The following is a 23,566-nucleotide window of genomic DNA, read 5'->3' on the forward strand; positions in this document are numbered from 1 at the left end:
GAATATTCGCGTATATAGAGAAAATATGCAACAAATTCTTTCTTACTTAAATTAGACCGTAACTAATCAGTCTTCACAGGTACTCTGGCTCGACATATTATATAAAAAGCCTAAACACAACCTAAACATATAAAAACATACATTTGCAAACGTATTTCTATTACTGTAACTGGTAAGAAAAAAAAATTGCTTTTAGTATAGTTTTGTTGTAATTTACGCATATTCTTTTATACTTGCTTATTTTAAATCACATTATTATTGCAGGGTTATTTTCTGTTTAATTCGTTGTTTATATATCATATTTAGAATGTTTATGTTTATATAATGTACATTCTAAAATGGAATTCAATAATAATAATAATAAATTTCATTAAAATCGCGATGATCTTTGTCACGTACCGTACGACGTTTAAAAAAAACCTTTACAAAACCAAAGAGGTCGGTAACCTATTTGGTCATCGTGGCGTCGATCCTCAGGCGGCGGCCACGGATGGAGAACCGTCAGTGCTGCGGCTCCGGCACCGGTTGATTGTCCGGCGTCGGCGGGAGGACGTTCGCCTCGAACTGGCCGGACTGGTTGCCGGGGGGAGAGTAGTTGGCCACCACTATCACCTTACCCGCCCGGGAGCGCGCTTTGCCCACGCCGAAGAACTTCGTTGAAACCCACACCATTTGGGTGAAATGACCTGAAATGGTATGGAGGATAGTATCGTACAAACTGTTGTATAAAACAAAGTATAATTAGGTTTTTTTATACTCGTGAATGACGTAGAGCAAAGGATTTAAAATCGGAACGTAGAGGATGGTAGCATTCGACGTAGCGCCCTACGTAGCAGTTTTACGCACGATAAAAATTAATATTGAAAGAATTTATTCTCATAAAAGATATAATAATATCCACTTACATGAGAACAAGATATTTGTTACACTTATCTATAACAGTACAGAGCCTGTAGCCAAGACTTCTCTCTATCGCTTCCTTATAACTATAGAATCATAAATTTGACATAAAGGAGAACACCCAAACTCCACAGAAAATGACCCAAAGCCCGGCGCAGAAGAGATGTATCTCAGTTATTTGTGTATTTGATGTGTAACATTTTTTGATAGGCGTGTTTGCCGCAGGATGTGGCTAAGATAGAAAAAAAATGCTTTTAAATTTTTTCAGGCGCTAATTGTTTTTTCGTTGAACGTATCGACTCCAAAATGTTATAAAATAGTAATGAGTTATGTTTCTATAATGCATAATTATAATAATTATAAATAATAAATCTTTATTTTTCAATAAAATCACATACAATATGAGGCATCCCCATTAAGCAAAAGATTACTTGTGTTTTATTATTCTATTATTATACCGATCTTTTTTATATAAGTACATAGGGAAAATAAACAGAATGACAAAATATTGTGAAAATAAGTGTACAGGGCATGGGCGCCGGCAGAAATAATTTCCAAGGGGTGCAGTTTTTAGTTTTCTTTCTTTTCTTTTTACTTTTTACGAAAAACAGTGACTCTATTTACGTAAACAGAATATATTATACCTACATATTTTAGTGCCGAAACATTACGAACTATCTTTGTAAACATACTGCTTTTTATTTCAATAATTCCTGTTGATCCCGAGATTCCCAAGAGGTGCAAGTGTACCACCTGGCACCCCCCTGCCGGCGCCCATGATATAGGGTGTAACAAAAATAAGTGATAATACTTTAGGGTGTGTACGTGTTCCTTGTAGGGAGTTCATTGTAAATTACTTTTAGCAGACATAATTTGTAAATTACTTTTCATTGTAAATTACTTTTAGCAGACATAATTTGTAGTACCTATCTTTATTCTTAAAAGGAAAAAGTAAGTGTTTTGTATGTTTAGTGATTGTTTAAAACATTTCATAAAAGTAATTTAAACTAAAATTGTTAGGTACGCCTGAAAATAATAAAATAGCATTTTTTTTACTTAAGCCACTTTTTGCGACAATGACACATATACATTTCTTTTACTAATAAAATATACTAAGAACTGAGATACCTTACTTTTGTGCCGGAGCTTGGGCTTTTTTGGATGTTCGTCTTTGTATTTGAAGCCTTTCTTAGTTTCGTAGCATTAGGAGTATTCTAATTTTATTAACTATTCTTCATTCTGTAAATCTATTATTCTATCTCTCTATTTTTAAGAATCTAGAAGTCTAATAAAGCATGATCGCACATTTGTCACGTACGCATCGAACGCACCCCATAGTACACGAAATGTGGTGCGGACGAATGTGCGAAGTTCGCATAATTTCATACAACGATGCGTGCGTGCTGATAAATGTGCAATCACCTAATAAGACATTAGAGCCCTGGCGAAGCTATAGACTCACCAGCATTGACATTGGCGTGAAGAACATCGGATTCCTTGAAAAAGTTGTACTGCCGCACCGCCGCGTACCAGTACGACGATACTTCTTGCCCTATTCAAATGTAACATTGCACTCAGACATCTAAAAAAGTATATTGAACATAATGTCCTGAGTACCATTGTATTTGCATTCTAACGAACAACTATAATAATATGATAATAATAGTATATGTTTGCCAAGTCTTGCTTAAATCATCATGATAGACGCCAAACTTTTGCATCGTTTTCATTTCAATCTTCTTTTTTTTCTTAAATGTTTTTATTGCAGTAGTGGGGTAAAGTATGGGAGGATCCATATCGTAAGTTTACCACTTTTAAAGCAAATAAATACATAAATTAATAATGTTGTAAATCTAGTGGCCACCAGTTCGCGCAGTAGTGATGTCACCACTGGCATACATCATGCCACTGACCTGTGACATCCGGCTGGATGGCACTAACGGGGCGCTGGTAGAGGTTCTGTCCGACGTCGCGGTCGTTCCGATATCGGAAGCGGTTAGTATGCGCGAGGTGGTTGGCCCACGCCTGCGCATAGTCGCACAACTCCGGCGCCATGTACAGCTGCGGTGCCGCGTGCCGCTGACGGTACACGTTGTGCCAGCAGAGGCACTCCGTGATGAAGTCGCTGTCCTGCCACGCGGTGCGCACCTCGCTCCACTGGACGACCATGCTGACGGGCCGATTTTGTAGCACCTGGTACAACCGATCAAAAGGTTCAAAATAGGCTAATACCAAATTTACTAGGTCGTACAAATTACGAAGTTAATAATTCACCTTCATAAACTTCACTTAAGGACTAAGGTTAGTTATTGATGAGATCTATTAAAAGGGCAAGCTCTCGATCTTCAACAGCTGCTAGCTGATAAATTTAGCTCACTTTCAAATAGCCACTAAAGCTAAAGTTATAAAAATGTATCTATGTTATGCAGCATTTCTGTGTCAACCCTGGCTCTTATCTCGGCGGTTGGCAGTTCGAGAAAGTTCTATTTTATAGTTGAAGTCCTCGAGACGGCGAGCTAAATCAATAAGAACCAGCAGGCCGATACATTGGGTCTGTGCCAAATTGCATTCTACTCCAAACTTGCTGAACGTCGTAGCGTTTGTCACACGATTATATGTATGAAAGCTCAGTATTAATGTTAGGGTTGTCGACTTCAAATTTTTTAATTTGTTTAAATTGCATTTGTTTCATTTACCCTTACTTTAACTTAACAATATTATACCTTCATTGCCTTTAAGCGCTGTTAGGATTATCATTTTTGACTCGAATAATAAAACAACCAGTAATAAACGGCGAAATTCTAAACAGCATCGTGAATTTTGCAAGCATTTTTACATTCAACGCACTGAAGTTTTGCCACCGGTAGAAAATAGAGCTTTCCTTTGTTAAAGAAGAGAACTTATTTATGAGGGTTGGCTCAAATCTTGCCACTTGGTATTTTATTGGGGTCATTGCGACCCCAAAACCTCGAATGAAATCAATCACGGAATGACTGCGTAAAAGTGGACACAATCCCGATACACAAATTACTAGCGACCCGCCCCGGATACGCACAGAAAGCCTGTTTACTGTTTAGTCATCATCATCGCCATCGACCCACCGACGACAGAGTGTACGTTAGGCTACAACACTGACCTCCATTATACAAGTACAATAAAACGTTAAGAAAAAAAAATTTACTACTGCGTGTTCGTAACAAAGAGAATTGTATGAAAATAATTATGATAGCACACTCTAGAGTATTAAGTGTAGTCCATATTTTTAACGTGTTATCAGGCTTAGGGTGATCTTTATTTACGTATCACTATTGTTATGTACATAGTATAATTTTTTGGTCTTAAAACCAAACCGACTGTGAGCCGCCGAATGTGAGCAGGCTCACTGCGATCCCCAGTGTGAACGTGAATGAACGTGAAAATATACGGAATCGAATGTCCGCGCCTACGCCTAGCGTAATAACTGGAATATGGAAATACAATAAATTGCGTAACGTTCACTCACATTCGGCGGCTGACAGTCAGTTTGGTTTGAACACGACCTTATAAAGTGTAGTATAGACTATAGAATATAATGATTGTTTTAGCTCGAACATGCGGCGCAGTAGCTCGCGTGCACCACGACCGCATTACCATATCCAGTAGCACTATTTGCATACTACATAATTGACTCAAGGTTTTAACGCCATGTAGCGAATTAAAATACATTTATTTATTTTAATTTGCCATAAGACACCATTTTTAAATCAAATTTTAATTTGCAAGCAATTTAGCGCCTATAGATTTATTTATGTCGTTTTTAACCTTACGAGGGCTGCTATTTATGTATCCGGAACTGGCCACTTACAAGAACAATATTTAAAAAGTAATTACAACATTTGAAAATAGAACTCTTTGGTTGAAGAATACATTTTGTTTCATGTGACTGTCAATTATTTTTCCATTGTGGCGTCATTTTGAAAATTGCGTGTCTTCATTTGCCATGGATTTAACGCGTGAAGATTTTCGTGCAATGATTTACTACGATTTTCGGCGTGGGCTAAATCAACAACAGTGCTTTATTCAACTCACCGCAACTTTTGGAGATGAAGCACCATCAAAAACCACTGTTTATCACTGGTACAGTGAGTTTAATCGTGGGCGGTCTATGCTCACGGATGAAAATAAAGAAGGTCGCCCAAAAACAGCTGTTGTCCCACAAAATATAGATGCTGTGCGGGAACTAATAATGCGTGATGGTCATGTTACATATCGCGAGATAGAGGCGTCCTTAGGCATAAGTATGACGAGCATACATAAGATATTACACGAACATTTGGCTGTAAAAAAATATATATTCGCGTTGGATTCCGCACAACTTGACAATCGATCAAAAACGGGCTCGTGTCGATTGGTGCAAAAAAATGATAAAAAAATACAACCGTGGTACGTCAAAAGCCGTTTATAATATCTACACAGGTGATGAATCTTGGATCTATGCATATGACCCCGAAACTAAACAACAGTCAACGGTGTGGGTGTTCCAAGATGAGCCGAAACCAACAAAAGTTACTCGTGCAAAAAGTACTTTGAAGCAAATGGTCGCCTGTTTTTTTGGAATTAATGGACTGTGGCTAATGTGGCTACAGTGCCATTAGAGAATCGTAAAACGGTTAATTCTGAATGGTATACGACCATTTGTTTACCAGAAGTCTTTGAAGAAATAAGAAAGGACAACCGACAACGCAGAATCATATTACATCACGACAATGCTAGCTGTCACACCTCAGCTGAAACAACTCAGTTTTTGGAGGGTCAAAAGATCGAATTGACTGGTCATCCGCCGTACAGCCCTGATTTGGCACCTAACGATTTCTTTTTATTTCCATACGCGAAGAACAAATTACGTGGTCAACGTTTTTCGAGCCGCGAAGAGGCTGTTGATGCGTTCAAAATGCACGTTTTGGAGATACCTCAATCAGAATGGAAAAAGTGCTATGAAAATTGGTTCCAGCGTATGCAAAAGTGTGTCGATCATCGCGGCGAATATTTTGAAAAGCAATAAAACCATATTAAATGATATATGTTTGTTTCTTTTTTTAATTCCGGATACATAAATAGCAGCCCTCGTACACTAGCTGCGACAATAAATTTTAATGTTTTATTATATACTTATAGTTTTCTGAAACTATACTGAATACTATCTATATCGGTTTTGACGACAGTGTTTACTACATTATCATTATATATAGCACGTTGAATTAATGCAGCGCTACGAGCTACGCGAGTGTAGCGCGTAACATGTAGCGCTTCGAGCTACGCGAGTATAGCGCGTAACATGTAGCGCTTCGAGCTACGCGAGTATAGCGCGTAACATGTAGCGCTTCGAGCTACGCGAGTATAGCGCGTAACATGTAGCGCTTCGAGCTACGCGAGTATAGCGCGTAACATGTAGCGCTTCGAGCTACGCGAGTATAGCGCGTAACATGTAGCGCTTCGAGCTACGCGAGTATAGCGCGTAACATGTAGCGCTTCGAGCTACGCGAGTGTAGCGCGTAACATGTAGCGCTTCGAGCTACGCGAGTATAGCGCGTAACATGTAGCGCTTCGAGCTACGCGAGTATAGCGCGTAACATGTAGCGCTTCGAGCTACGCGAGTATGCGCGTAACATGTAGCGCTTCGAGCTACGCGAGTATAGCGCGTAACATGTAGCGCTTCGAGCTACGCGAGTATAGCGCGTAACATGTAGCGCTTCGAGCTACGCGAGTATAGCGCGTAACATGTAGCGCTTCGAGCTACGCGAGTGTAGCGCGTAACATGTAGCGCTTCGAGCTACGCGAGTATAGCGCGTAACATGTAGCGCTTCGAGCTACGCGAGTATAGCGCGTAACATGTAGCGCTTCGAGCTACGCGAGTATAGCGCGTAACATGTAGCGCTTCGAGCTACGCGAGTATAGCGCGTAACATGTAGCGCTTCGAGCTACGCGAGTATAGCGCGTAACATGTAGCGCTTCGAGCTACGCGAGTGTAGCGCGTAACATGTAGCGCTTCGAGCTACGCGAGTATAGCGCGTAACATGTAGCGCTTCGAGCTACGCGAGTATAGCGCGTAACATGTAGCGCTTCGAGCTACGCGAGTATAGCGCGTAACATGTAGCGCTTCGAGCTACGCGAGTATAGCGCGTAACATGTAGCGCTTCGAGCTACGCGAGTATAGCGCGTAACATGTAGCGCTTCGAGCTACGCGAGTATAGCGCGTAACATGTAGCGCTTCGAGCTACGCGAGTATAGCGCGTAACATGTAGCGCTTCGAGCTACGCGAGTATAGCGCGTTTTTTCTTTCGCCAAACGATTTGTACCACCCTGAAACTTTTTTTAACAGTTCCCTGTATGGTCATAAATAGGAGTCTGATAATGCCATACCTGTGAATGTGAATAATATTTTTTCAAAAGTCAAGATTTTATTCGTAATTCGAACGATTTGTACCAGTATGGTGGTACCATACTGGTACAAATATAGTTTTTCTCTCTACTACAAGTATGGCAAATATAATAATGGTAACATTGTATCGTATAATTTCCAAAAATCCAAATGCCATACTGGTACAAATCGTCCAATTTTTATGACTTTTTTGCTCAAGTCCGACAGTCCCAGCCCCGTGGTTACAATATGTAATAATTTTTTTTAGGTACAATTGCATCCAATTGACGAGAATACAATGATGCCATGATGTAAAAAATTATTTTACGTATTTTATACTCGTATTTTCAAAACGTGTCAAATAAATAACGATTTCAAGTATGGCAGCACTTTTCCCCTTACTAGAAGTATGGGAAAAATATATATATAGGACGTACAATTAATGCAGTGCTACGAGCTACTCCAGTGTAGCACGTAGCATATATCGTATCCAATGAAGGGCCGCTCGAATTGTTGACTGCCATAGTGTTTCAAACAGCTTGGACCCCCTGGAATTACGCCGAGATGTAGCTTCACTCTGCATCCTCTATCGGCTGTATCACGGGGAGTGCTCTGAGGAATTGTTCGGAATCATACCACCTGCAACTTTTCGCTATCGTCCCACGCGAAAAACATAAGTACCATCCTCATCACCTTGATGAATGGCAGTCTTCCACAGTGCGTTTTTCGTGTAACTTTCTGCCGCGCACTGTAAAACTCTGGAACGAACTGTCACCAGCAGTATTTCCGGACCTATACGACCTGCAAACCTTCAAGAAAAGAGCGTATTCCCTCTTAAAAGGCCGGCAACGCACCTGCAGCTCTTCTGATGTTGCGAGTGTCCATGGGCGACGGTAGTTGCTTACCATCAGGTGACCCGTTTGCTCGTTTGCCCCCTTATTTAATAAAAAAAAAAAGTAGCGCTACGAGCTACGCGAGTGTAGCACGTAGCATGTAGCGCTACGAGCTACTCCAGTGTAGTACGTAGAATGCAGTGCTACGTGCTACGCGAGTGTAGCACGTAGCATGTAGCGCTACGAGCTACTCCAGTGTAGTACGTAGAATGCAGCGCTACGTGCTACGCGAGTGTAGCACGTAGCATGTAGCGCTACGAGCTACTCCAGTGTAGTACGTAGAATGCAGCGCTACGTGCTACGCGAGTGTAGCACGTAGCATGTAGCGCTACGAGCTACTCCAGTGTAGTACGTAGAATGCAGCGCTACGTGCTACACGAGTGTAGCACGTAGCATGTAGCGCTACGAGCTACGCGAGTATAGCGTGTAGCATGTAGCGCTTCGAGCTACGCGAGTGTAGCGCGTAGCATGTAGCGCAACGAGCTACGCGAGTGTAACGCGTAGCATGTAGCGCTACGAGCTACGCGATTATAGCGTGTAGCATGTAGCGCTTACGAGCTACGCGAGTGTAACGCGTAGCATGTAGCGCAACGAGCTACGCGAGTGTAGCGCGTAGCATGTAGCGCTACGAGCTACGCGAGTATAGCGTGTAGCATGTAGCGCTACGAGCTACTCCAGTGTAGTACGTAGAATGCAGCGCTACGTGCTACGCGAGTGTAGCACGTAGCATGTAGCGCTACGAGCTACTCCAGTGTAGTACGTAGAATGCAGCGCTACGTGCTACGCGAGTGTAGCACGTAGCATGTAGCGCTACGAGCTACTCCAGTGTAGTACGTAGAATGCAGCGCTAGGTGCTACGCGAGTGTAGCACGTAGCATGTAGCGCTACGAGCTACGCGAGTATAGCGTGTAGCATGTAGCGCTTCGAGCTACGCGAGTGTAGCGCGTAGCATGTAGCGCAACGAGCTACGCGAGTGTAGCGCGTAGCATGTAGCGCTACGAGCTACGCGAGTATAGCGTGTAGCATGTAGCGCTTCGAGCTACGCGAGTGTAGCGCGTAGCATGTAGCGCAACGAGCTACGCGAGTGTAGCGCGTAGCATGTAGCGCTACGAGCTACGCGAGTATAGCGTGTAGCATGTAGCGCTACGAGCTACTCCAGTGTAGTACGTAGAATGCAGCGCTACGTGCTACGCGAGTGTAGCACGTAGCATGTAGCGCTACGAGCTACTCCAGTGTAGTACGTAGAATGCAGCGCTACGTGCTACGCGAGTGTAGCACGTAGCATGTAGCGCTACGAGCTACTCCAGTGTAGTACGTAGAATGCAGCGCTACGTGCTACACGAGTGTAGCACGTAGCATGTAGCGCTACGAGCTACGCGAGTATAGCGTGTAGCATGTAGCGCTTCGAGCTACGCGAGTGTAGCGCGTAGCATGTAGCGCAACGAGCTACGCGAGTGTAACGCGTAGCATGTAGCGCTACGAGCTACGCGATTATAGCGTGTAGCATGTAGCGCTTACGAGCTACGCGAGTGTAACGCGTAGCATGTAGCGCAACGAGCTACGCGAGTGTAGCGCGTAGCATGTAGCGCTACGAGCTACGCGAGTATAGCGTGTAGCATGTAGCGCTACGAGCTACTCCAGTGTAGTACGTAGAATGCAGCGCTACGTGCTACGCGAGTGTAGCACGTAGCATGTAGCGCTACGAGCTACTCCAGTGTAGTACGTAGAATGCAGCGCTACGTGCTACGCGAGTGTAGCACGTAGCATGTAGCGCTACGAGCTACTCCAGTGTAGTACGTAGAATGCAGCGCTACGTGCTACGCGAGTGTAGCACGTAGCATGTAGCGCTACGAGCTACGCGAGTGTAGCACGTAGCATGTAGCGCTACGAGCTACTCCAGTGTAGTACGTAGAATGCAGCGCTACGTGCTACGCGAGTGTAGCACGTAGCATGTAGCGCTACGAGCTACTCCAGTGTAGTACGTAGAATGCAGCGCTAGGTGCTACGCGAGTGTAGCACGTAGCATGTAGCGCTACGAGCTACGCGAGTATAGCGTGTAGCATGTAGCGCTTCGAGCTACGCGAGTGTAGCGCGTAGCATGTAGCGCAACGAGCTACGCGAGTGTAGCGCGTAGCATGTAGCGCTACGAGCTACGCGAGTATAGCGTGTAGCATGTAGCGCTTACGAGCTACGCGAGTGTAACGCGTAGCATGTAGCGCAACGAGCTACTCCAGTGTAATACGTAGAATGCAGCGCTACGTGCTACGCGAGTGTAGCACGTAGCATGTAGCGCTACGTGCTACGCGAGTGTAGCACGTAGCGTGTAGCGCTACGAGCTACTCCAGTGTAGTACGTAGAATGCAGCGCTACGTGCTACACGAGTGTAGCACGTAGCATGTAGCGCTACGAGCTACGCGAGTATAGCGTGTAGCATGTAGCGCTACGAGCTACTCCAGTGTAGTACGTAGAATGCAGCGCTACGTGCTACGCGAGTGTAGCACGTAGCATGTAGCGCTACGAGCTACTCCAGTGTAGTACGTAGAATGCAGCGCTACGTGCTACGCGAGTGTAGCACGTAGCATGTAGCGCTACGAGCTACGCGAGTGTAGCACGTAGCATGTAGCGCTACGAGCTACTCCAGTGTAGTACGTAGAATGCAGCGCTACGTGCTACGCGAGTGTAGCACGTAGCATGTAGCGCTACGAGCTACTCCAGTGTAGTACGTAGAATGCAGCGCTACGTGCTACGCGAGTGTAGCACGTAGCATGTAGCGCTACGAGCTACGCGAGTATAGCGTGTAGCATGTAGCGCTTCGAGCTACGCGAGTGTAGCGCGTAGCATGTAGCGCAACGAGCTACGCGAGTGTAGCGCGTAGCATGTAGCGCTACGAGCTACGCGAGTATAGCGTGTAGCATGTAGCGCTTACGAGCTACGCGAGTGTAACGCGTAGCATGTAGCGCAACGAGCTACTCCAGTGTAGTACGTAGAATGCAGCGCTACGTGCTACGCGAGTGTAGCACGTAGCATGTAGCGCTACGTGCTACGCGAGTGTAGCACGTAGCATGTAGCGCTACGAGCTACTCCAGTGTAGTACGTAGAATGCAGCGCTACGTGCTACACGAGTGTAGCACGTAGCATGTAGCGCTTACGAGCTACGCGAGTGTAACGCGTAGCATGTAGCGCTTACGAGCTACGCGAGTGTAACGCGTAGCATGTAGCGCAACGAGCTACGCGAGTGTAGCGTGTAGCATGTAGCGCTACGAGCTACGCGAGTATAGCGTGTAGCATGTAGCGCTACGAGCTACTCCAGTGTAGAATGCAGCGCTACGTGCTACGCGAGTGTAGCACGTAGCATGTAGCGCTACGAGCTACGCGAGTGTAGCACGTAGCATGTAGCGCTACGAGCTACTCCAGTGTAGTACGTAGAATGCAGCGCTACGTGCTACGCGAGTGTAGCACGTAGCATGTAGCGCTACGAGCTACTCCAGTGTAGTACGTAGAATGCAGCGCTACGTGCTACGCGAGTGTAGCACGTAGCATGTAGCGCTACGAGCTACGCGAGTATAGCGTGTAGCATGTAGCGCTTCGAGCTACGCGAGTGTAGCGCGTAGCATGTAGCGCAACGAGCTACGCGAGTGTAGCGCGTAGCATGTAGCGCTACGAGCTACGCGAGTATAGCGTGTAGCATGTAGCGCTTACGAGCTACGCGAGTGTAGCACGTAGCATGTAGCGCTACGAGCTACTCCAGTGTAGTACGTAGAATGCAGCGCTACGTGCTACGCGAGTGTAGCACGTAGCATGTAGCGCTACGAGCTACTCCAGTGTAGTACGTAGAATGCAGCGCTACGTGCTACGCGAGTGTAGCACGTAGCATGTAGCGCTACGAGCTACGCGAGTATAGCGTGTAGCATGTAGCGCTTCGAGCTACGCGAGTGTAGCGCGTAGCATGTAGCGCAACGAGCTACGCGAGTGTAGCGCGTAGCATGTAGCACTACGAGCTACGCGAGTATAGCGTGTAGCATGTAGCGCTTACGAGCTACGCGAGTGTAACGCGTAGCATGTAGCGCAACGAGCTACGCGAGTGTAGCGCGTAGCATGTAGCGCTACGTGCTACGCGAGTGTAGCACGTAGCATGTAGCGCTACGAGCTACGCGAGTATAGCGTGTAGCATGTAGCGCTTCGAGCTACGCGAGTGTAGCGCGTAGCATGTAGCGCAACGAGCTACGCGAGTGTAGCGCGTAGCATGTAGCGCTACGAGCTACGCGAGTATAGCGTGTAGCATGTAGCGCTTACGAGCTACGCGAGTGTAGCACGTAGCATGTAGCGCTACGAGCTACTCCAGTGTAGTACGTAGAATGCAGCGCTACGTGCTACGCGAGTGTAGCACGTAGCATGTAGCGCTACGAGCTACTCCGGTGTAGTACGTAGAATGCAGCGCTACGTGCTACGCGAGTGTAGCACGTAGCATGTAGCGCTACGAGCTACGCGAGTATAGCGTGTAGCATGTAGCGCTTCGAGCTACGCGAGTGTAGCGCGTAGCATGTAGCGCAACGAGCTACGCGAGTGTAGCGCGTAGCATGTAGCGCTACGAGCTACGCGAGTATAGCGTGTAGCATGTAGCGCTTACGAGCTACGCGAGTGTAACGCGTAGCATGTAGCGCAACGAGCTACGCGAGTGTAGCGCGTAGCATGTAGCGCTACGAGCTACGCGAATGTAGCGCGTAGCATGTAGCGCTATGAGCTACGCGAGTGCAGCGGTAGCATGTAGCGCTACGAGCTACGCGAGTGCAGTGTGTAGCATGTAGCGCTACGAGCTACGCGAGTATAGCGTGTAGCATGTAGCGCTATGAGCTACGCGAGTGTAGCGCGTAGCATGTAGCGCTACGAGCTACGCGAGTGTAGCGCGTAGCATGTAGCGCTACGAGCTACGCGAGTGTAGCGCGTAGCATGTAGCGCTACGAGCTACGCGAGTGTAGCGCGTAGCATGTAGCGCTACGAGCTACGCGAGTGTAGCGCGTAGCATGTAGCGCTACGAGCTACGCGAGTGTAACGCGTAGCATGTAGCGCTACGAGCTACGCGAGTATAGCGTGTAGCATGTAGCGCTTACGAGCTACGCGAGTGTAGCGCGTAGCATGTAGCGCTACGAGCTACGCGAGTGTAGCATGTAGCGCTACGAGCTACGCGAGTGTAGCACGCTGCACGCAGAATACAGTTCTACGATTTTTATTTTTTCAGCCTTTTTTATATTTAGCCATTAAATATTTAGCCTCGCTATCAAGCAAAAGGCTAATACCCACTTTAATCTAATAGAGATATTAAGTACAATCCACGCATAAGCCATTATGTTTTATGACGCTGTATAATGTGTTTTCGTATACAAGGCGCATAAATGTAACTGTAAAGTACAGCAGACTGTCGTATTGGGATTGTTAGGTTTATACTTATTTACTACCAAATATATTAATAATAATTTAAAGTGGGCTTCAATCTTTATATCACTAGTTGTATATTAAATTTTTAACAAAATAGGTTGAGTAAACTTTGATCAACCTAAAGGCTTGTAAGCCACTTTGATAGAAGCAAGACAAAAATGTTTATCACAACGATGTTGTAAAGTTACGAAACGGAATTTCATAAAACGTCGGCGTGAACGAGTATGGCAACTTGTCGGCAGGCTTGGGCTTTTCATAAGCAACAACAATCACGTATTATATAGCGCGTCGGCTGCCGCATCTTAAGTGTAAGATAATACTTTGCTAAGAGACATAATGATAACACAATTTTTTGTGATTACAAAATCTCAACAAGACTCTGGAGTATCTATTTAAAAGATTTTCATGGAGAAATTTCTCTATGAGAGGTTTTTATTATATGTTGTCATGAGAATAATAAACCAAGTTATATCAAGTAGGTAGATAATACAGGGGATATAACATTGTCCTACCTCCGAATCTTGATCATCATAGTGAGGCTTTGTTGCATTAAAAAATTCGGAGAAAATGATATTTTCTAAAAATGTTTCCTAGATAGATCGATTTATCGCCCCCGAAACCCCCTTTACATACTAAATTTCATGAAAATCGTTGGAGCCGATTTCGAGATTCCAATTACTTATACAAGAATTGTTCGTTTAAAGATATAAGATATTTATATATTAAAACTAGTGTCGATCTTACAAACACATTATGAATGTATGTCAACAAGGAATTGTACAAACTCGTTCGTACGACATACATACTGCGACATACATATTCATGTCACGTACTGCTTACATCTGTTTCCTATGTCATAACCATTATCATATTTTGACAAAATAACATTTCATCTCGTTCCTTGATAATAATTAATTACTTTCATTTTAACATTTTAACTTTATTTTAAATACAATTTTATCCCAGTGAAAGTGGTTATATTCGAGTAAATCAACAGAATTCAATCAAACATTTTAATTGCCTGCCAGGCCTCGTCAGGAACGACTATAATAGATTTTCAGATTGAAATATAAGCGCTATACTTAACCTTAATAATAATTAAGCCAAGCTTCAAAAATATATCATCCGTTTACTATTCAATCCTTAGATACACTCAGCAAATCAATGCATGGTGCTCAAGCCGGGTGTCGCAAGTTCAAATCTAGCCGATGTGCGACGTCACGAGTTTTTATCTGAAATGTCCAGTTTCCACGGTGTACGATCCATATCGTACATCAAACATTTTAGGGTTTTCAAAGAGTCAGCGCTTGGGACGCGCTCGCGTAATTATTTAATTATTTTATTAAGTTCAGTTCGCATCGATCAATCAAGGCGACCGCGCGTGCTCGCATTCCCGGGTCATTTCATCATCAAGTGTATCAGTCAATAAAGTAAGGGCTTATCAAGTCAATCGTTTTGTTTATCAAGTAAAAGGAGTAGTAGCCAATCGAGGACGCTACACACGGGATTTTTTAAATTCGGAAATTATAATTCGAGAACCCTAGATCACAATAAAAACTATCCTTTCCCTTCTCTCAATTCTCAAACCTCCATTCCAAATTAACAGCCGGATCAGCCGCTAAACATGAAGAGGCAACAGACAGACACACTTTCAATTATATTAAATAAGTATAAAGATATTGCTTATTATTAATAATAAAAATTGCTTATTTTTGATCGATGAACATTTTTCTCTCAAATACATTGTATATTTCAAAGAAAAATATCGTTTATATTTTATACCTGCAGTCAAACTACGCTAGTTACATAAATCCCACTTGACATTTGGCCGCTCGCGCTCTCGCCTCGCTCGCACCTCCGAAAGGTCTATTTCTGAATTTTGTATAAAAAGCTTTTTATGATGTAGCACGTTTTACTAATTAATATTTAAGGGCCCCCTTAAATAGTAATATTATTTTATTTTTAGTATTTGTTGAAATAGCGGCAACAGATATACTTACACAATCTGTAAAAAAATCAGAAGTCTAGCTATAGCGGTTTTTGAGATACAGTCTGGCGACATACAGACAAACAACGAAGTCTTAGTAATAGGGTACCGTTTTTACCCTTTGAAAATTAAAAATGAAATTACTTGAAAAACATAAGCAGCATAAGCGTCACTGGAAAGACAGAATAACAATGACGGAATTATATTATAGTGTGGAGGATAGTACAAGATTTTTTCTTGAATCTAAGAGCCGGCGGCAGCCGGCGGCGTGAGACTAAGTAGGATCGAATTCCAATTTAAAGAAAATTTCGCACTAATATTATATAATTTATAGATTCTCCTTTTTTATTTTTTTCTTCCTCCTCGGCTTAAATTTATATTGTTTTATAATTAAGTAGCATTTGTATTTCTTTCTGTGTATCTGAGCCTATCTGAGGCCTTAATTGACCCAAATAATAATCCCCGGCATTTCCCGATCGACACAGTATGGATTGTAGGTAATTTATTACGTGGAGGAACTGCGTAGGGTTCGCGAGGACGCCGCCTTGACCCAAAAAAACAGCCTTCGGCTTTGCATTTTTCGCTTACGTTTGAAGGACGATGAATTAAATATCTTTTTTTCTGGGCTACTCACGGTCTAAGATGAAGATTGAGTTTTACTGGGGAGAAATTTTCCATTATTCATATCTTCAATTTGTTGAAATTAAAAATGCGAAAGTCTGTGACTATCTGAAATAACATGTTCAGGTTTAAATTCCTAAAATTATTTCGATGAAACTCATTACGGACATCTTCCGTCCTTAGAGAAAGCGTGCGCATCCATGTAAAGTATTTACAATAAGTAAACTAAAAACGCGAGAACTAAGTAAGAAACTAGGTAAGTACGTGATGTCAATTTATACTTATTTCCCCTTAATATTATTTACTTCTCCAGCTGTTTTACGTATTATTTATTTATTTTTGTTAGTGTGTTTTTAAATGAATATGATCTATTGAGGTGTTTGAAGTTTAGAGAGTTGTCGATGTAGTGAAGGAGCGAACACTTACCTTTTGAAGTAGCTTTGGTCTATTGTCGAGTTGTTCTTCGGTGGCCTCTTTCTTTTCTTCGTTGTTGTTTCTCGTTGTTCTCCTAATAAAAAATTAAAACCATCAGGCATTGTTTCTAAAAGATACGCAATATAAAAAATGAAAATTTGTAGCAAGGAAATCTTGAGGAAAAAATGTATATTGACGTCCTTCACTGCCCATTTAAAGGTGGTAAAAGCTAAAAACCCTGTTTGCTACCAGCTTTTTTGAAACTATCTACTCGGGCTAGTACGTAACGCGACGCGTTTAAAATATGGGAGCTGTATTACTAGTAGCAAATGTTACTTAGCACAATAATAATTTTGTTATGTGCTAACGGTACTATTTTCAACCTACCTTATGCATGACAGAGGCAGTTATACTTACGACTGATGTAGCAGCGCCGGTGCCACTTTCTTCTTCAGGTTGGCGATGGCGGCCATCTCCTCTCGCTTGCGGGACGGCGGCGGAGCACCCAACAATGTGAACAGTGGCGCGGGCTGCGCCGGTTTACCCAGCAGTCTGTTAAGTGAGGTTAAGTGAGGTGGAGTTACATGGCACTTGAATATCGACACTTAGAAAGAAGAAAAAGAATACTTGACTGATTTCGTAGCCATTTCTTATGAAACAGGAAAAAGGCATCATGCCATCTCCAGGTATACCCGGAGGTTTCTGAGACTCCTAAACTTATTAGGGGGGTTTGAAATAATGTTCAGATATCTAAACATAAGTGTGAAGGCTTCACACTTCACATTTATTATACCAACGATTTTAATGAAATTTAGTACATAGGGGGTTTCGGGGGCGATAAATCGATCAAGCTAGGAATCATTTTTAGAAAACGTCATTTTATTCGTGTTTAATCGAATACCGAGCAAAGCTAGGTCAAATAGCTAGTATAATATAATGTAAACAGAAAATGGAATGTGCATATACGTGTGGTGACTAGTGTGGGCAATTAAGTTGTGGTCAGTTTTAAAATAACAATAAACGTAGGTGTGTGCTAACTGCTAATCCATTTAAGAAATTACAAAGAAGCCGGAGTTGCAGTCAAACACGCGATGAAACCCTGCTATTAAATCACGATTTACTGTAGAATAAGATCTGATGATTAGATAGATGTTTTATTTTTTATTTCAACTCATAAAGTAGTTTTATGAACTCGAAGAACAGTAAAATAATTTAATGGCGATTTTTTTTATATTTTCTGTATTCCTTACAAGCACAGCTACCTACATAATATTATGTAATGTTTAATTTAAAAAACTACATAGCAAGCAATGTATAATGGAGTCTCTAGTAAATAGTACTTTTCTAGACTTTACCTAAGTAAGCATGTACTTATAGCAAGGATTTTAGACAGAGATGCGACTGTACAAAACATGAGAATCACCTCCATTTTACTCGGGTAGTCGGGGTTGCTTCAATTGTAAATATATTAAAAGTGGACTTTTTATATTAAGTGTTGTAATTTCTAAATAACAACTAGATGAATATTATTTGGATTCAGAAATCTACATTGCTGCGCGTACATATAATAAAAATGCTTATAAAACGTTAAACAACTAGAGATAGATAGATAGTTTTCTGTAGACCTTTTCATAGTGTACAATACTCAGTACATTATTTTAGTAAATCTCGTAGGGTTCAGCCTGCGTTTGCAATGTAAGCGGAAAAAAATTTAATTATTGACGACGTCACATTAGAAACCCCAAAAATAACAGTATTCACTATATTTTAATGAATGTTAAATTATACTTATATAAACCTTCCTCTTCAATCACTCTATCTATTAAAGAAAATCGCATCAAAATCCGTTGCGTAGTTTTAAAGATTAAAGGGAACAAAGGGACATGAGGGAAGAAAAAGCAACTTTGTTTTATAATATTAATATTATGTATAACTGTACTATGTAGTGATGATAGTGATGTGCACACAAAGATTTAGCGCCTTTAGCATACAAAATCGCGGTAAAACATTGCTGTAACAATTAGAAACTATGAGCGTTCTGTCTTGTTGACCTTCTATCCTCTAATTAACTCAAGAAATAATTCAAAGTTCTACTCTAAATCCACATTTGTAAAAAAGTTATGGTTAGCTTTCGTAGGGTTTGTTAGAAGAGATCTCGTAAAGACATGTAAGTACGCCAATGTTATATTGTCACTTTTATAATATTATATGTCCTAATTTTGTACAAAAAGAGAATAAATAAATAACTAAAAAGGTACCTCTTGGACGCCGGTGTCCGCTTCGAGAGCAACGTATACTCGTAGAGGTTGGAGCTGGAGGGGTTGTTGGGCGGGTAGTAGGCGTCATCGCTGTTGTTGTTGCTGTTGTCCCTGCTGTCCCTGTTATTGTTGTGGACGAGGCTGGACTTGAGAGGCAGGAGCTCGACGTGGTCGTCGGCGCGGTCGCGGGGCGCCGTCATGGTGGCATCGTGCGCTGAAGCTGGCCGCTTGCAGCCTACTGACAGGTGGCCTTGAAAATACTGCAGCGTAGGGTTGGCGGACGAGGTGGATATCGATAATTCTTGTTTAGTAAAACGTGAGTAAAACCTTTTTTGCTGATGGTTCTGGAATATCCTCCTATGTCTGAAGTAACTATAATGTAGAAAAAAGATAACTGCTAAGGTATCTAATCGTTTTTATGTATCGACTATCTTAGGGCCGATTCACACCGAAGTGGCAGCGCAGCGGTGAGCATTTTCAATGTCATATGATTTTAAACTTTATCTTCATTATTGTAATACATAGTATTGCTCGAGAAACTTGGGGAGTCTCGCTACCGCCCGCGGCCGCGATTTCTCAAGCGATACTATAAGTATGTACTTATTACAATAATGAAGATAAAGTTTAAATTCATATGACACTGAAAATGTTTTCAAATTCCGGTGTGATTCGGCCCTTATCCATTGCTTGCTGCTATGCAATAATGTATAACTGTAAACAGTACAAATATAGGTAATACGGTGTTATACCAACGATGTCGGTCCCAAAACTAATATTCAATAATATAGATACTACCCCCGATACTTTTGATTTGTATGTTTAGCTAAAGAAAACGCCTTAATGGCATAAATTTTCCCATTGAAAATTAAAAAACACAACTCTTACATAACCTAAGGTATTAGGTAATACCACGGAGCTGAAATATTTTGTTTTGTTACACCCTATAATCCTATATTACAAACCTACGGACTGTGCCACATTTCATCAAAATCGGACCCAGTAGGTATTATAGTTTCGGACTTCGGCGTCATTTTGAAACAAACAAGTAATCTTCCTTTTTAGGGTAAGTATACTACTTAGTAAGTAAGTATAGTTTAAAATCAACAAACCGTACCGCAAATAAATTACGTTAAGTACTGCAGAGCTGTCGCGGTAGAAACGTGCCTAGTTTGCTCCTTTACTTCCACATATTATGAAAATAAATCTACAACCGTTGTAAAAAATAAAATTGCAATTTTCTATCGACCAATAGTGCAACACTAGCGCATGAAGTTTGTCTGTAGCGGGAAGCTTCCCGGGACACGCATGCGCCGCGCAGCTGAACCTCGTGAACCGCTCCGTGGGTCAAAAACATCCCATCTCCTTGACATACCTCATTACAGGTGTAGGTTAAGATGATACTGTACCAGTTTGGCGCGTTTTAACCCTATAACTCAGGTACTATGAAATAAACATCCTAGAAGGAATATAATTACCTGCATCTCATTCCTTCTATACAAATATACTGCAGTATGTATTATATAAAACGCCGCGCCGCATTGTTGGACATGAATTCTATGCGTGGGCGGCCTGCAGCACCCAATTATGCACTTCTAAACTAGAAGTCTATAAGGCTATTTAATCTAATTTAATATACAATCTCCTACAATCTACAAGTCAAAATCTTGTTGCGTAAGTTAGAATTAATGGGAATAAGAGGTAACGCCTTAGCCTGGTTCAACAGTTATTTAATTAATCGCAAACAATGTGTTAAAATTAACCATCATAGAAGCAATTTACAAAATATTAATTTTGGCATACCACAAGGGAGTATCTTAGGCCCTACACTCTTCATTTTATATATGAACGACATATTTAATATAAAACTCCACAAAACCGATATTATTTGTTACGCTGATGACACAGCAATTATTTTTTCCAAATTATGATGTACTACGTAAAAAAAGAACTTGGAAGCTGCCTCTACCACAAACTAACTCTAGTTTTTCAAGACGACTTAGTCCATATTTACACCCATTTATATACAATAATGTAAATCGAAAATGCGTCCTAGAAGATAGTTCATTAATAGAAGTAAAGAGAAAAGTTAAAAACTGGCTCAAAACTCTAGATTATCAAGAAAAGGAACAATTGCTACGAGAGATATATAGATAGACAACACACACACAGACACACATACACACACACACACACACACACACACACACACACACACCACACACACCACACACACCACACCACACCACACCACACACACACACACACACACACACACACACACACACACACACACACACACACACACACACACACACACAGCGCGCACTTAAAACTTAAAATCTTTAATGAGTAGCCAGAGGCTCTTTTATTTATTTTTCAAATATTATACCTGTTTTTTAAATTTAAATCTTAACTAAACTATATGTCTAAAAGAAGGAAAATATATTGGTGACCTGCAGGACAGGCTCAGCCTAGTGCAGGCGCCAAAGTTATACAATATGTGTAAAGTCTGTTATTTATTGTCTTCGTAAGTTCATAATTATACAACTGTATTGTACTCCTAGGTCATATTATAACTACACATTGTAACAGATGCTAAAAGTTTTAAATAAAGATTATTATTATTATTATATATAAAAACTAGCTGTTACCCGCGACTTCGTCCGCGTCATCAAAATGTTAAATACATAGGTAAAAAATAAAAAAGTTAAAAAAATGTCCTCTTCCTTTTTGGAAGTCGGTTAAAAAGTAGCCTAAGTTACTCCTTATTATACATCAGCTATCTGCCAATAAAAGTCCCGTCAAAATTGGTCCAGCCATTTCGGAGATTAGCCGGAACAAACAGACAGACATACAGATAGACAAAAATTCTAAAAATTGTTATTTTGGTGTAAGTACCGTATAAATTGCATGTAATTCATATGCATGTAGTAAAAAACGGTTATTTTAAAATTACAAACAGACACTCCAATTTTATTTATATGTATATGTATAGATGTATAGATAAGTCGGATTTTACTTCCTGACGCTATAACTTTTTTACGTGGGAGAGCCATGCTTCGGCACGAATGGGCCGGCTCGACCGGAGAAATACCACGTTCTCACAAAAAACCGGCGTGAAACAGCGCTTGCGCTGTGTTTCGCCGAGTGAGTGAGTTTACCGGAGGCCCAATCCCTACCTTACCCTATTCCCTTCCCTTCCCATCCCTACCCTTCCCTATTCCCTCTTAAAAGGCCGGCAACGCACCTGCAGCTCTTCTGATGCTGCGAGTGTCCATGGGCGACGGAAGTTGCTTTCCATCAGGTGACCCGTTTGCTCGTTTGCCCCCTTATCTCATAAAAAAAAAAAAAAAAAAAAAAAACTCCAGAACACACGAACCGATTTCCAAGGGTTTGCATTCGTTGGAAAGGTCTCGGGCTCCGTGAGGTCTATAGAAAACCAAATCTGAAAAAACTTCTAGAGAAAAGCAGGAAAACAGGGAAAATCATTTTATGGCAAAACAACGTTGCCGGGACAGCTAGTAGTAGATAAATAGGTATATATTCAGTCGCTAGTCACTATACGCTATATTTCGTACAAAGTTACTCATTAACATAATATATTATCTAATCCATACTTAATATTATGAATGCGAAAGTGTGTCTGTATGTCTGTTTACTTTTTGTCCCGGAAAAATGTACGGTTCAAGCGCGTAAAACGAGTTTCGGCGCAATGGAGTTGCGGACGTCATCTATCTAGTACCGTCGAGGAAATTGATTCCTATGCAGTTGAGAAACCTACGTCGTTTGGTCAGCTTATGTCGTTAGTTGTGATCTGTCGGATGAGTTTGACATAACGCGCCCAAATTGCATAGGTCCGCCATCTGCCTAGGAATCAACTTGTCTGATAGTACATACTATTTTAGTCCCAGTTCAGTGTCTGAACTTCAGACACAGCGGAAATCGCACGGTTTAGACCCGTGGGTGCGTTTTTTATTTAGCGCGGTTTCCCCTTATCTGAACTAGCACTAATCGGGATTGGATAGTGTAGATCCGCAAGTTGTGTGACTAGGTATTATTGTAGTTGCTTTTTAGGCTAGCCGCATAGGCACGCTTCCGTATTTGATTTTCGAATTCGTTCTCTGCATTCGGAAATCCGAAACCGAAAGAAAAAAAACCGGTAGGTTTTGACATACTCCTCTCTGTCCTTCGTTCCCTTAATATTTCCTCCTCTGTGTTAGACTGGTTTGACTCATATCTTCGGGGACGTTTGCAGCGGGTCCGCTCTGACGAGACTTTCTCGGATTGGTGTGACATCGAGGCGGGTGTTCCCCAGGGTGGCGTTCTTTCTCCCCTTTTATTTTCTATTTTTATAAATACTGTTTCCAAATTAATTGCATCCAATTTCCATCTCTACGCTGACGACTTGCAAATTTACCGTCATTCACTCATTGAGGACATTATTTCTGCAATTGCAGAAATTAATGCTGATCTCAATCGAATAGCTGAATGGGCTAAGTCATTTAGTCTGATGGTTAATCCAGGTAAGTCACAGGCCATGATCATAGGCAGTAAATACTCGATTCAGCGTGTACGTGAACATGATATACCTAGTATAGTATTTGATGGCACCATCATTCCTTTCACCGACACTGCCAAAAATCTAGGCCTTATTTTAGACAAT

General features: G+C 42.0%; 1 protein-coding gene across 1 annotated transcript; it reads right to left on the reverse strand.

Annotated features, from left to right (window-relative positions):
• Positions 1–375: 375 nt before the first annotated feature.
• Positions 376–19,126, reverse strand: LOC121729850 (protein PRY1-like). The gene is made up of 6 exons (XM_042118496.1): positions 18,904–19,126; positions 17,063–17,197; positions 16,658–16,739; positions 2,814–3,093; positions 2,363–2,452; positions 376–686 (listed from the first exon to the last, which is right to left on the reverse strand). Exons 1-6 carry the CDS (start codon positions 19,101–19,103, stop codon positions 502–504), a joined length of 972 nt encoding a protein of 323 aa, XP_041974430.1. The 5' UTR covers positions 19,104–19,126; the 3' UTR covers positions 376–501.
• Positions 19,127–23,566: the final 4,440 nt, after the last annotated feature.

The sequence above is a fragment of the Aricia agestis genome, chromosome 8, assembly GCF_905147365.1.
Source record: "Aricia agestis chromosome 8, ilAriAges1.1, whole genome shotgun sequence".
In the NCBI taxonomy this organism is placed as follows: Eukaryota; Metazoa; Arthropoda; class Insecta; order Lepidoptera; family Lycaenidae; genus Aricia; species Aricia agestis.

What these genes read in the sequence shown, in the direction of transcription:
- LOC121729850 (XM_042118496.1), bottom strand. Translation starts at nt 19,103, where the DNA reads ATGACGGCGCCCCGCGACCGCGCCGACGACCACGTCGAGCTCCTGCCT. An exon ending in CGGACACCGGCGTCCAAGAG is followed by an intron (nt 17,198 to 18,903) that starts GTACCTTTTTAG and finishes CTCACTTAACAG; the next exon opens with ACTGCTGGGTAAACCGGCGC. An exon ending in CATCCAGCCGGATGTCACAG is followed by an intron (nt 2,453 to 2,813) that starts GTCAGTGGCATG and finishes ACATTTGAATAG; the next exon opens with GGCAAGAAGTATCGTCGTAC.